The following is a 14,294-nucleotide window of genomic DNA, read 5'->3' on the forward strand; positions in this document are numbered from 1 at the left end:
ATCAGTCGTGGTCAGCCTGGCAGCCAGGAAAAGGGCTTCAAAATGCTGAATTGCAGCTTTTCTGGCAACTTCCTAGGTATTTAAGTTTAAAAATATGGCAGTTTAAGTTTGGGACCTGTGGCCTTTTGTACCCCACAAATTGTATGTATATTTGTCACAGAGCCTTGTTCCCCTTTAAGACATCCATGTGCCTAAAGAAGGGAATAAAAGGCTCTGCAGCCCTTACCCATACAACGTTTGGAAGTGGACATTGCACTGCCTTTGTTACCTTCTGTGCTTTCTTTGTCGCCACTTTTTTTTTTTATTACATTAAAAAAATATGGCAACAAAAATATATAGTTTTGCTGAGGAGCAACACCATCATGACAAAAGTTTCTGGGGGCGCCAAATAAGGGCTGTGACTGGCTATTTGGTAGGCCCTGTGTGTACTGGCAGCCTACAGAAAGCCTACAGCCAAACATAAGCTCCTGCTTTGAGGCCACTGGGAGCAACATCTTGGAACCACTGGTTGGGTATCACTGTTGTCGAGAGTGCTATTCTGAATATTTTTGAATTATTAAGCTTTATATTCAATATAATTTTAGCAGCTATATGGTTTCTAGGGTCCAAGTTACCCTAGCAATCAGGTAGTGGTTCAAACGAGAAGCTGGAATATGAATAGGAGTGGATCTGAATTGAAATATAAGTTATAAAAAGTAACAATGAAATTGTAGCCTCAACTTGTTTGGCTGTTGGGGTCAATGACCCCCTTTTTGATGCTGGAAATAGAATAGAAAGCCAAATAATGATAAAGAATAAAAAAATGAAGACCATTGGAAAAGTTGCTAAGACCTGGCCATTCTAGGACATACTGAAAGTTAACTTAAAGGTGACCCACCCCTTTAAAGAATAAAGGACAGCAATGTAAACAAGACAACTCTTGACAATAGATGTAACTGTGATTCTGTCATGCTATGTTTCAGTTGTTTCTCATGTCGGTGATTGTGAAAGGTGTGTGGTGCAATGTATTGAGGAAATGTAGCCATCTGTGCTTGCCAGACATGCCCGCCCATACCAGTTATCCAAAAGCCATGCTTTCCCAATGAGGAAAATGTCTACACAGCTACTGGAAAGATGTAGAACTCTTGCACAAGTTAAAGCAATGGAAATGTTCATACGAAGCAGTTGTTTTAATTCACCATAATAACAAAAAAAAGCAGCATGCAGATTTTTCTTAAAGTGCTGAGATCAGATGAATTCAAACACAGTGCTGAATAAATCACAGTCCTTACAACTCCCATCTTCAGTGGCAGAATCATTTCCCTTTTCAGTATATTTATAAGGAGTGGTTTCCCGATTATTTTAACTATGTAGTGGCGTTTTGAGTGGTTTTCCATGTTTATCCATTTTCTGGCATCTTTTGCTCGCCGCTATACTGTATGTAAATCTGAATCCATTCAGAGGTTGGTAATAGGGATTTCTGCATTGCATTGAAATGTTGAGCCCTTCAGTAACATCCTAATAATGATTTCCCCTTTATCTTTAATAAACCTGCTTTGTGATTCCTTTGTCAATATTTGCAGAATTCTCTCTGTGTTTTAATTAGAAATACGGCATTTAGATCCCAACAGAGGTTGGTTTGGTCAAGAAGAATAGTTTTTTGGCTTCTTTATCCATTGACAGCTACACAAGCCCAGAGCATGATACAGAGAAAGCAACAATAGATCACTGAGGCCAGGAAAGCAATGCTGAGTCCTATGTACTGCACAATGAGCATCCAGAAAGCGAAGAGGAAGAGGACATCTTGACACTTTCCATGGTAGTTTATGTGGTGCTGGAAAACCCAGATGCTGCCTGCAGAAAAATGATGGATAAATAATAATTAAAGTCTCTCCAGAATAACTTTTACATAAATGGGGTCACCATGCCTTAAGTTTACTGAAAAACCATTTAAACATTAAACAAACCCAATAAGATTGTTTTGCCAATTATATCTCAGTTAGGATCAAGTACAAGGTACTGTTTTATTGTTAGAGAAAAAAGAAATCATTTTTAACCATTTGATTTTATTATTCTAATAAAATAATTATATATATATATATATATATTATATATTACATATGGAAGTTGACCTCCCTGTAACTCTGGATAACAGGTTTCTGGATATGCATCCAATACAGGTATGGGATCCCTTATCCGGAAGCCCGTAATCCAGAAACTTCCGAATTACGGAAAGGCCATCTCCCATAGACTCCATTATAAGCAAATAATTCTAATTTTTAAAAATGATTCCCTTTTTCTCTGTAATAATAAAACAGTACCTTGTACTTGATCCCAACTAAGATATAAATAATCCTTACTGGGGGCAAAACAAGCCTATTGGGTTTGATCAATATTTCAATTATTTTTAGCAAAAGGGGGATATATACCATAAATTTTTGCAATGCACTAAAGAATGTAAAATAATGTAAAATAGAAGGAAGTGCTTTTATTTTAATACCTTTGGCTTCAAATATGTCCATAAGTGCTTGAAAACTGTGCTCTACCCAGATACCCAGACCTTATGCCAGCTTCGGGTTTAGACTCTTCAGTATAGGGCTCAGAGAGCTGCCGCCCAGATAGACTTCAATGACACCCTCACCTACTTAAAGTGAAGTGAATATGCATAGAGTGGGCAGGGCTTAGCGAGCTCACAGGCAGTCTGTTCCTGCTTTACTTGCTCCTCCCCCCCCCCCCTGGCAGCAGCACAAGCAGAGAGACACAGAAGGAGGGAGGGGTTTTCCCTGCTGCTGCTGAGTAAAGCCTGTCAGTCAGTGCTGTGACCACTTCCTGTGGGAGACTGAAGGACACTCCCATGTCTCATTTAGCTCTGGCTTCAGACTGGAGAGCTTGTGTATGCAGCTCTCATATAATGACAGTTTTAGGAGGTAAAATGCTTTCAAAACATCTTTCTTTCTGCATCATTTCAAATTTTGAGGGAGGATGAATATTATAACTGAATATGAACTTTATATAAAATGTCTCCTTTAAGGTATAGAGATCCAAATTACGGAAAGATCCCTTATCCGGAAAACCCCAGGTCCCGAGCATTCTGAATAACAGGTCCCATACATGTACCTGTATTTATTTGCTATGAAGTCATTGCATTGCTCACTGAATATTTTCTTATCAATATTTACTGAATACTTTAATGCTTTCTATTACTTATTACTGACCATAGGGACAAAGAAATATAGAGGATTTTATTCCCTCAGATTGTAATTGTGTTTAAAATGTTGCAGACTTCCAGATCACTAATTTCTATTTGAGCAACTACCCTACCAAAGGGACTGTAGGGCTTAAAGGAATACCATAGTGGGTAAATAGGTTTTTTTCAAAATGCATCAGTTAATAGAACTTCTCCAGCAGAATCCTGCATTGTAATCCATTTTTTAAAAGAGCAAACCAATTTCCTTACTTTCCCCGGTGCTCAGAGCCATGTGACTTGTGCTCTTATAAACTTCCCACTATCTCCCACTATCATCCCACTATCTATCCCCCCAGCAGCCGATCAGCAGAACAATAGGCGGGTAACCAGATAACAGCTCTCTGGCACCTCTGCTGAAGGATTAGGGTAAGAACCCACGGAGGGAGTTACTTGCCCGCGAAAGATCTCTGCTATCACAGGAACATCTCTGAAAAGGTTTTCCACCTGGAGCAATAGAAGTCGCCAGTGGAAAGCCCTTTGCGTCAATTCGGTAATTTGAAGTCACGCAAAGATTCCCCCTGCAAGCAACTTCACGTGACTTCAGAAACCGAAGTCTGCTCACTGTAAATTTGGGTGTAGTTTGGCCATCCATACGTAGGCATGCACGCCAACAAACTCCTCGTCTGATGGAATTTCTAAGCCTGTCTGATTGATATCTGTCCCATATTCTGCTAGATAGTGGTTGGCCAGGCCCGATGGTGGATGCCATACACGGCCAATAAACTTAGCCTGGACTGAGTTGGCAGCTTTTATCGGCTTGTGTATGGCCACCTTATGAAACACATTAGTCCTTAACTTTTTTTAAAGAGTTATTTAGATGCTAACTATGGCCAACTAAATGGGTTAATTCCATAACCAGTTAAAACTGATATAGTGCGTATAAATTACGTTTCTATTTAGTCTTATTCAGGCAGCAAAAGGTAAATTATTAATTGTGAGAGTTAACAGAACTGATTATAGTGCACTGTTTTTATTAAAAGATCTTCTTACCCATAATGAGCCAACAGAACCAGAAGGTGCCCAGAATGCAGAGAAATAAGAAGAGCAAGACAAAGTGGTCACTTGTAAAGAAGATTGCAATTGCAGCTGCAAGTAGCAAAAAGTGAATTCCTTGCACCAGCACATAGATAGGAATGTGTCTTTCCAAAGCGCAGTCATCTAGGTAGGAGGCACCTGAGGGAAATCAGAACAAATAAGCATCAGCTTTAGCCTTGGTTGATTTGGACTCCCTTTTTCCAAAGTATAGGACATGGGGCATACACAGTGAGTGGGGCAGCAAATGGCAGGTCCTGGGCAAAGTGCAGTATGCACAAAGCAATGCCAAGAGAGAAATGCAAGAACCCTAAGCAGCGCAATTCTGCACCTCACCCCATAGTGTTCAAGTACTTTGGTAAAAGAGACCATTTTTCTTCATTGTTGCAGCCAACAAAAGAGCTAACAGGAATACAAACACTTACCAATGATTATAAATGTAATCCCAATAATGCACAGGACGGTAATTACTAAGACCACACCAACTGTAAGAGAGAAAATAGCAGGTATTATTCAACTCTGTACTTACTGACCAACACTGTGGGTGGTTTAAATTTATGAGATGTGATGTCTTTATCAGTCCTATGTCTCTAGGTTTCTCTGGCTACTCTATGGCTGGGCATGTGCGGCCATCACCAGACACAATTAAACTTTGTTTTTTTAATACAAATGACTTTTTTGCAGATGACTAATCATCAGCATGTGATGCTTTGGTTGTTGCCATCCTGGGGGGGGGGGGGGGAAGGGGGGGGAAGGGGGGTTAGGATTCACAAAAGTGGAATAAATTGAAATTGGAGTCAATCATTATTGGAGTTAAATGGGAATTAAAAGAGCATCAAATTCACCAAAGTCTTAATCCATTTTGTGAATATGGCAGTTTTGTAGATTGTCTCATTGAGTTGCATTGTCGCTCCAGAACACCACAAAACTGATATTAAATATCTGGCCAGAATCAATTAGGTGAGAAAAGCTCAGCTCCTTATTCAAGTACAAATTTTCCTATAGATCCAGATGGAATTTCGAAGTTTTCCTCAAATTAAATATGGTCCAAAAATTTCTCCATAGGAATCTGCAGTACAACTTGCACCAGGCGGAAGTTGGCCGTTTTTTTTCACTATTTTTCTGGAGTTGGTCACCTTCAAGTTAACTTTTTTTTTAAAGGCAATTTAAATCAAGTTAATTTTTAGTATGTTATAGAATGGCTAATGTAATTTGCCTTCTGCTTCTGACATTTAAACTTTCTCATGGGGGTCACTGACCCCAGCAGCCAAAAACTATCGCTCTGTAAGGCTACAATTTTATAGCTATTAATATATTGTATTAACTTTTTTTTATTCAAGTCCACCCTTATTTGTATTACAGTCTCTCTTTCAAACCACTGCTGGTTGCTGGGGTAATTTAGACCCTAGCAACTTGATAGCTTCAAAAAATTTCAAACTGAAGAACTGCTGAACAAAAAGCTAAATACTGCTAAATAAAAGCTAAATAAAAAATGAAGACCAGTTGGAAATTGTCTCAGAATATCATGCTCTACATCAAGTTGCAACCCCTTTAAAAATGTCTAAACTGTTGAAATTGCTTTTCTCCAATTTTTTTTTTTTGAAAAAACCCAAAACATTTTGGCATAAGGTGGCATAAAAGAAAAAGATGGTGTTCAAACAATTGCGAATTAGTTATTTTGGAGCAAATGAACATTTTATTCCAATTCAATGCCAATTTTGTCTTAATGTCACTTTTGTAAAATCCCCCATAAAGCCTGTGTGAGTTCAGGTATATATTCCTGGCTATGTGCTTCTTCTTATGTTGTGGCAGCAAATTGCACCCAAATACTGACAATTCACTAGCCAAATAGGGCTGATTGGATAATTTGACCTCCGAAGGCAGACAATTAGAACTGCAGTCCATGCCTGCCAGGATTTTCAAGCCAATCATACTAGTATCCAGCCTAGCCCCTACCAGATGTCAGGAAATGCCATTGTTCAAGCCCATATAGGGGCCAATAAGCTGATGACTTTGCAGTGATTACAATCTATTTGCAGTGGTGTAGCTTGTATATAGCAGACCCAGCAACTGCAGGAGGGCTTGGGGAAGAGGGGGTCCTAAGCCTGCATTCTGCTCCCTCCTTCCTTCACCTCTCTATCCAATGACCGCATCCTTCCCCCATGCCGAACTATTGTTTGACAAACACACAAGGGAGAGGGTTGTATCATACACTTAGCAGGGGCCCCCAAAATGTTCACTATGGGAGTCAACATTGTCAGTTAGTCAATAAATGTAGCACCTTCATGTCACTTTTATTTTTCATTTTAAAAGCGTTACCTTATATCATGCATAGATTCCCGAGAGCTATATAACTCTGCTAAATGCTTGCAGGTGACAGTGACTCTATGTACAGTAAATGTAAGACCAATACATTATTTTTGTGATTAGAATATAGAATGTGAAATGTTGGCAGATCATGCAGTCTTGCATGTACCATTTCATTCCCATGCTACATTAAAATTAGTAAATCATATCCTGTGTAGAATGTAAATGTGAAGCAATGTGGCAGGATTGGCTGTTTGGATGTACAGCCTAGAGCTTTGGCTATTCACACCTATTTTCTTATGCGTGCTCTGTTGTAGGCCTCCATCATTCCAGCCCCCACCTCTGAATGAATCATTCTCTCTCCTACACTGATCATACGCACGCCTTGGCAACTCTCAGTACCACCCATCTACAGATCATTGCAATGCACCTAGCTCGTATTCCTTTTCCCCAGCCAGCAACAGGCAGCACTATTCACTCATAGCCCACTTAGTAAATGGTATTTTATAATAAAAGCCAATGCCATCTTAGTTTTACAGTGCAGAATGTCCCCTTGCAGGGTCAGACTGGGCCGGCAGGACACCAGGAGAAAACCTGGTGGGATCAGGGCTTCATGGGCCCCCGTCGACCCTGGCCCACTCCCCTGCCTGTGCCGCCCCATCAAAGATTCTGAGTAAGCAAGCAATGTGATGTGGCAAGAGCATGCATGCTCTATGGGGGGGAGTTTTGAGTTGGGAGGGGACCCTAGAGATTGTGAGGGGTCCCTTAAAGTTGCAGCCCCAGTGGGCCACTGCTGCCCCACTCTGACGCTGTTCCCTTCTGATCTGAGAAGAGTGTTTAAGATTTTCAGCCTTCAGTTAAATCAGTGATCCCCATCATTTCTGCATATCCCTGCATTCCTTTTGCTCTAAATGTGCGTTTGCCTGTAATACACACAGACAATAAACGTTTCTGTGCAGTGACTTTGTGTGTTCCACCACTGCATGTAAATGGAGCTAATTCGTTTCTGTTGTCCCAGTATCCATGCCACCATACTGAACTACTGAATGCAGCGGAGATGAACGTGAGTTTTTTCTGCTGTTTGGCGGTTCAGATCAGAGCTGTGGGTACAGGGATAATTGAAAAGAATGGGCTCCGTTAACTCACGCATTCCATTTGTTGGAACACATAAAGCCACTGCACAGGAACACATATAAAACACCTGTGTGTAAAGACCCTAAAACAATATATTTATAGAGATCCCTGCAACCAAAAAAATGCCATTTATTTTTAATGTAATCTTTAGTTTTAATGGCTTATGTTTCTGTTCAGGTACATTTTCCACTTCCCATGAACTGCCATGTTGCTGTTGTAATTAAGCCTCAGATAACTAGATAAAATACTTAATTCCTAGCCTGAGAGTTGCAGAGCAACAAAACAAAAAAAACCCTTAAACACTAAGACTAACACCAAAATGCACTATAGTGTAGACAGACAACACTAAAAGGACATGGAATGACAAACCTCTGTGGTGTGATTGTGCCAATCTGGGGTACCTTACTGAAAGCTTGAGGTTGTGCTTTCCTGTCACCCAAAGTGCTCAGTGCAAAAATAAATGTGCATGTGCAAAATACAATAAACCTTCCCTTAAAAGGAAAAGGCTCCAACACAGGCCTGGATTGGGATTCAAAATAGGCCCTGGCATTTCAAGTGCACAGGGGCCCAAACAGCCCCCCCACCCACAGGCCCAATAAATAGTGACTGCCTCTGACATCTTACAGCAGCCCCTCTGGCATTTGCCAGTATCCACAGATTGTCAGTCCGGACCTGCCCCAACACATTTTCCAAATCCTGTGGCCAGTGGGCTCCATGGGACTTTAGAGTCTTTGGCCCCTCCTTTGCTGAAGCTAGGAATACAGTTGCCACCTTGAGTCCAGGCAGGGGGAGGGCTGTGATGTTTCAGGGGGTGGGCCAGTGAAGTCGGATCGGGGGGTGATGGTTTGGGTCTGTGCCACATCAGGGTGTGTGTCTGTGATGCAAGGATTGGTGATTGGCTTATTGCCTCATCATGTCTTTTCCTAATTTGGATATCTGGACAGGTAGTTTTTTTTTTTTACCCAGACAGCCCTTCCAAAAACTGTGCTGGGTGAAAACCCCTGGCCAACAGATATGAAGGGGAAAAGGGTCTTTCAGACCTACCTTTACCCAACGCTGCCCCACCATATTTTTAGTCCTCACTACCTCCCGGTACGTATGCACAATAGAGCAGAATAGGAACTTGTAAGCAAGCCCGGACTGGCAATCTGTGGGTTCTGGCAAATACCAGAGGTACTGCTGTAAGATGCCACAGGCAGTCACTATTTATTGGGCCTGTGGGGGCTGTTTGGGCCTCTGTGTACTTGAAATGCCAGAGTCTAATTGGAAGCTAAGTCCAGAGCAGCTTACAAACTAGAAAAGTATTTTGGATAGATGTTCCTCATTTGTATGCAAGGCAGTTGTGAGAAGGAAGCCCAACATAGCTAAAATTTCCATTTCCATGGAACACCTTAGAGCAAGGATCCACAACCTTTTTTTTTACCCTTAAGTCACATTCAAATATAAAAAAAGTTGGAGAGCAAAAAGGTCCTGGCGTGCCAAATAATGGCTGCTTTGAAACCACTAGGAGCAGCAACCAAGTACCAACCCCCAACATGTTGCTCGCAAGCCACTGGTTTGGGATCACTGTCCTACAGACTAAACCACTGAGCTCATAGTTGTAGAGCAATTTAAATAGTAAAATCAATGTTCACCTATGAGGCGGATGCCGACATCTTGCGAGTTTCAAGGCATTCACACAAATGTAAATTGTGTCTTACAGGTAACGTTGAAGTATAGAAATATATGGGGCTATTAGTAGAGACATTACATTTATAATTAAAGGGGAACTACATCCAAATATTACTTTTTGCACAATAAAATAAACTATAATTGCAAGCAATAATACAATAATAATAATACGCAACTTTCCAATATATATTGAAAAATGTCAGGCCCTATAGTGGCAGCACAACACTAAACTGCCCAATGCACGTGGGACGCATACAGCATTCCATCTGCATTATGTGGTTGAGATGGGTGTAGTGGGTGCTATCAGTACGGGGTACAATGGGGTATGTTAACGAACGAATGGAAAAAGCCACCACATGGGATTCTATAGAGCCATTGCTGGGTTTTGCCTCTTGAAAAAAATTTAGCAACTATTTAAAAGTCCTGGAGGAGAACCGATTCTACTAAATCGTTTCAAGAGTCAGAAACAACAAAAGAGATAAACAAATGCAGTTTCAAATTTGAACATTTACAAATAACTGTAAAACCACTAAAAGTTGGAAAGTTGCCGAGAGCGGTGATGATCCACTCTAGTAAAAGCAGTAGCGTTAGAAAGAAAAAATTGCTTACCTGTAAAGAGATCAGGTTTGTGACATAGTTTGTTCTAAGGAAAAAAGGGTAAAGAATGTGACAATGTATACCTTTCTCAAACATACCTGTCTCACAGAAATATAGAGCTTGTTTTTAATGAGGGCCTTAGGCTCTTACCCCTGCCATTGTATGAAAAGGCTTCTGGGTAATTATGGTGACAGTGTTCAGGTCAAGACATCTAGGAAAAGTGAGTAAGGGTAACCAGACATATAAACAAAAGTATCAGAACAAAAATACATTGATAACAATGAAGACCTGGTTCTTGGGGCAGTTTCACTGAATTACACAAAAGGAAAATAATCTAGAATAAATGGATGCAAGATAATGCATGCAAATACAAGGAGGGAGGAAAGAGAAAACAAAGTTATAGCAAAGAAAAGTAAAAAGAAAAAAAGGAATGGCAATGCCCAGGGACTGGTTGCTGGGCAGCAAAGGGAAGGTGTCTTATATCCTGGGCATAAAAAACATGGTTTTACCCCTATCCAGTTATCCTTGTCCAATGCCCTCAGTCCGTACTTCCCCCCTCTGCTACCTGAGCCACAGTCTCTGCTCTTCTCTTCTTTTTCTGCTCTGCACCTAAAACCATGCGCTCTCCTCCCCGTCTCCCTCTGCCCAGCAGGATAGCTGATGTTGAAATCAGCCACAGCGACATGGCATTTTCAAAAGATTTCTGGACTGCCCTATCCTTGCCCTCTTGTACCCACACAGGCCTCTACCTCCCTCCACTGCCTCTTTTTACTTCGCCCCCTCACCACCCTCCCTCTCCCACCACTGGAAATGTAGTATCTTCAGGTGCGTCGTAATGTCTTCTTCCCATAGCAACAGCATTGAGTGTGTGTGCAGAAGAGCGCAGCAACACCTCCCTCCCTTCCATTCCATCATCCACCCATTATCTACACCCCTTAATCTGTCTGCCCCCACTATGTCTGACTTCATAGTCTGCCTCTATTATCTCTGCACACTGCACATGCTTGTACACTTCCCAGCCCATGCATCTCTCCATGCATCTACCTATGTTTGTCTCTCCTCCAGGCATACACAGTGCCACTGCTGGACTTTGCTGTGTTTGACTTGTGCAAACACAAAGTGTGCCACACGCTCAAAGAGTCACTGTGCTATTGTCCTGAATCCCCAAGACCTTACACCCTCTAGCTCTCAGTCCCTCCTTCCATCAGGCTTCAGAACAAATCATTCCCCACCCTGCATATCTGTGCACTCCTCTGTAGTTCTCTGTCCTGCCTACTCTCCTCTTAGCAAATCATTGATCGGCTCACCCCCTCCATGTACACAGCTTTTATTCCTTTCTCTAAGCCATCACAGGCAGTACAATTCATTGCCCCTCTCTTTCTCTAAAAGTAAAGCAATCCATGGCAGAGAAATAGGCAGCAGAATAAATGGGGTTTCTGCATTTTCCTATATTCCTTTCACCTTTCACTCTGCATTTCCTGCACATTCTGGAGCTGCATATTCTTATCAAACCTCCACCTTATATTGACATCTGATCATTACTTTTCTAGAAAGGTTTGGATTTATTGTTAGCAAAAGTAACCTTGCACTGTATTCCACAGGCAGGACATGTATTGAGTTTTATCTTTATTGTTTAGGGCAATAAATAAATACAGGTAAGGACGGTAAATGCTTCTCTATGTTACATATGCATATAACCAAATGCTTCTCTATGTTCATGGGCGTCCACAGAAGGGGGCAAGAGGGGGCACTTGCCCCCCCCTGGAAAAGTAGCAAAAAAAACAAAAAAAAAAAAACAAAAAACCTTACTCCGTTTCTGCACTGTCCCCTCAAGCCTGTTTTGCTGTGCTCCGATTGGATCTTTCTTCTTGTGGATTCTCCAATCAGAGCACAGCTTCCTTGACAGACAGTAAAATTGACCAATCAGAGCACAGATGCACACAGGGATCGGGAGATTTTGCAAACTGGAAACAGAAATGAAGACTGAAAAGAAGAATCTGCAGCTGTAACTTTACCTAAGAACCAACTCTCAACTTTTGCTGCAGATTTCATCCCACAGGTACTATACACAGGTACTATACATAGGTACTATACAGTTCTAAAGAATCACTAGCTGACATTAAATTGTTTTTTGCCCCTACCCTTACCCTAAGTTAACTCTTTCCCTCTGAAAAAGCTCATTGTGTGTTTATATATTTGTTGTTGTTTTTTGCACTTACTATTTTTTTTTTAATTTTTGTCATTGTTTTGTTCATTTATAGTAAGTTACAGTGGGGCCAATGTTGTGTATCAGTGCCAGTGTTATAGTGCCAGGGCCTGAATATCTGCCATCAGTACCCACTGCTTCTCACTGTATATAATGTGCTGGGTTTGTAAATACGGACTGCGTCTCACTGTATATAATGGGGAGTCAGTACCCACTGCCTTTCTTGCTATAAAACTAACATTAACACATCTAAAGGGGTGGTTCACTTTTAAGTTAACCTTTAGTATGTTATAAAATGGCCTATTCCTAGCAACTTTGCAATTGGTCTTCCTAATTAATTTTTTTTAATAATTTGCTTTTCTCTTCTGCCTCTATACAGATTTCAAATGGGGGCCAAAAAATATTGCTCTGTGAGGCTACAATTTTATTATTATTATAATTTTGTATTACTTATTTTTCCAAGTAGGCCCCTTAACTATTCATATTCCCATCTCTTGTTTAAACCACTACCTGGTTGCTAGGGTAAATAAGACCCTAGCAACCAGATAGCTGCTGAAATACCAAATGGAGAGCTGCTGAACAAAAAGCTAAATAACTGAAAAACCATTAAAAATAAAAGTGAATTCGAATGCGAACTACCCCTTTAAGCTAACTGATCACAAACACAAATGTTTGCAGATCACCTCACAGAAGTGCACGTATGAATACTTTTACATACTAAACATTTTAGGGTAAAAAAAAAAAGCACCCCCCGCACTTTTGTACAGTATCCCTGGGAGTCAGTGGGAACGGCAAGAGGTAGTTGGGAGGTTAACTTTTTACGCCAGCAGCGAATCCACTAAGTGTCACATTAGCTGTAGGTCAGTCTGTGTATGGGCCATCTTTAGCCTCCCCTAGTATCATCCTGCAAAAAAAATATATATATATATATTTATATATATATATTTATATATTTGTCTGTTTTAGGATGATGCTAGCTTACTTGCCCCCCCTTGGAAAATTTTCTGCGGACGCCCATGTCTATGTTACAAATTTTTTTTAATTCTCTCCCCCTGTAAAGTGCTCAGATATTCATGTCGATACTCATGCATGCCTATGGCTCAGTTTATTTAACTTTGTGCCAAGTTGGTGCCAGAGGGGGTAGGGATCCTTGGAGAAAGCAGTCTATCCAGTATGACAACCCAGAGCTACATAGACTGCTATATTTAATCGCTGTGGAAGGCAGACTTTACTATTGCCACACACAAAAGGGGATTGATCAATGCTCATTTCATTACCTCGTGTTTCCTAAAAACACTTGCTGGTACCTACATAACAGAAAACAGGCTTTTTAAGCTGGCCATACACACACCGATAATATCGTACTAAACCTCTATTTTTGGTGCATGTATGTATGGCCGACGACTCGCCGATCGGGCGGGTTAAAAGCAAAATCTGCCTTCAGGGCTGAATCGGCAGAAGGAGGTAGAAATCCTGTTGTTTCTACCTTCATATCTGACGATTCAGCCCTGAACGTCAGTGGAAGGTTGGAACGATCTTTCGTGTGACCGAGATAGAAAATGTGAAGTAATATTTGATTAGGTGAGCCAAAAGTGTGGCGTTTTTACTAAACAATAGGAGGACTATTGGGCAGTATGCTTTTTAAATTTTGACTTGCATTCTCCTAAGTATTACATCATGTACTTTTTCCTTTCTAGCATATTAAGTTTCCTCTCCCCCCACAATTTGCCTCACTACAGACAGTGTTTGGGGCCTGTAAATTCACACAGCATCAAAGAAAAGACTTTTAACCTTGCACTGCTCACCTCACAAGACACTACTTCGGCGGCATTGCAGTCCTCAACTTTATCCCATTTCTCAGCCATTTCAATCACTCAGCCTTGCAATCAGTGTGGGCAGGCAGGACTCACCTGGCTCACATGCACAACTGGGGGGCTTTATAAAAGTGGCGCGGAGACAAATTTGGAGTAAAATAGGCATAAAATTGTTGTTTATTCCATCAAGTTGGAGTAAAGCATTTGGCCAGTTTAATTTCACCTTTCAAAATTGTGAAATGATTAACTTTAGCAAAGGGGGACATTCACAAAAGAGTAAACTGAAACTAGAGTAAGAAATATTATT

The 14,294-nt window shown here is 40.9% G+C and overlaps 1 protein-coding gene across 8 annotated transcripts; it reads right to left on the minus strand.

Annotated features, from left to right (window-relative positions):
* Positions 1 to 1,148: 1,148 nt before the first annotated feature.
* Positions 1,149 to 14,085, minus strand: LOC100485199 (transmembrane protein 272). 8 transcript variants are annotated; one of them, XM_004913694.4, is made up of 6 exons: positions 11,012 to 11,182; positions 10,118 to 10,178; positions 9,980 to 10,013; positions 4,684 to 4,743; positions 4,217 to 4,399; positions 1,149 to 1,833 (listed from the first exon to the last, which is right to left on the minus strand). In XM_004913694.4, exons 2-6 carry the CDS (start codon positions 10,124 to 10,126, stop codon positions 1,649 to 1,651), a joined length of 471 nt encoding a protein of 156 aa, XP_004913751.1. In that variant the 5' UTR covers positions 10,127 to 10,178; positions 11,012 to 11,182; the 3' UTR covers positions 1,149 to 1,648. The 8 variants fall into 8 exon arrangements, 7 of the variants coding, with proteins under 7 accessions (XP_004913751.1, XP_031756553.1, XP_004913749.1 ...); XM_031900693.1 differs by lacking the exon at positions 11,012 to 11,182 and adding an exon at positions 10,770 to 11,005; XM_004913692.4 differs by lacking the exon at positions 11,012 to 11,182 and adding an exon at positions 10,533 to 10,758.
* Positions 14,086 to 14,294: the final 209 nt, after the last annotated feature.

Source organism: Xenopus tropicalis, chromosome 4 (assembly GCF_000004195.4).
Source record: "Xenopus tropicalis strain Nigerian chromosome 4, UCB_Xtro_10.0, whole genome shotgun sequence".
Classification (NCBI taxonomy): domain Eukaryota; kingdom Metazoa; phylum Chordata; class Amphibia; order Anura; family Pipidae; genus Xenopus; species Xenopus tropicalis.

What these genes read in the sequence shown, in the direction of transcription:
- LOC100485199 (XM_004913690.4), bottom strand. Translation starts at nt 10,652, where the DNA reads ATGTCGCTGTGGCTGATTTCAACATCAGCTATCCTGCTGGGCAGAGGG. An exon ending in CAAACCTGATCTCTTTACAG is followed by an intron (nt 4,744 to 9,979) that starts GTAAGCAATTTT and finishes TCTCTCTTACAG; the next exon opens with TTGGTGTGGTCTTAGTAATT. An exon ending in GATTACATTTATAATCATTG is followed by an intron (nt 4,400 to 4,683) that starts GTAAGTGTTTGT and finishes GATTTCCCTCAG; the next exon opens with GTGCCTCCTACCTAGATGAC.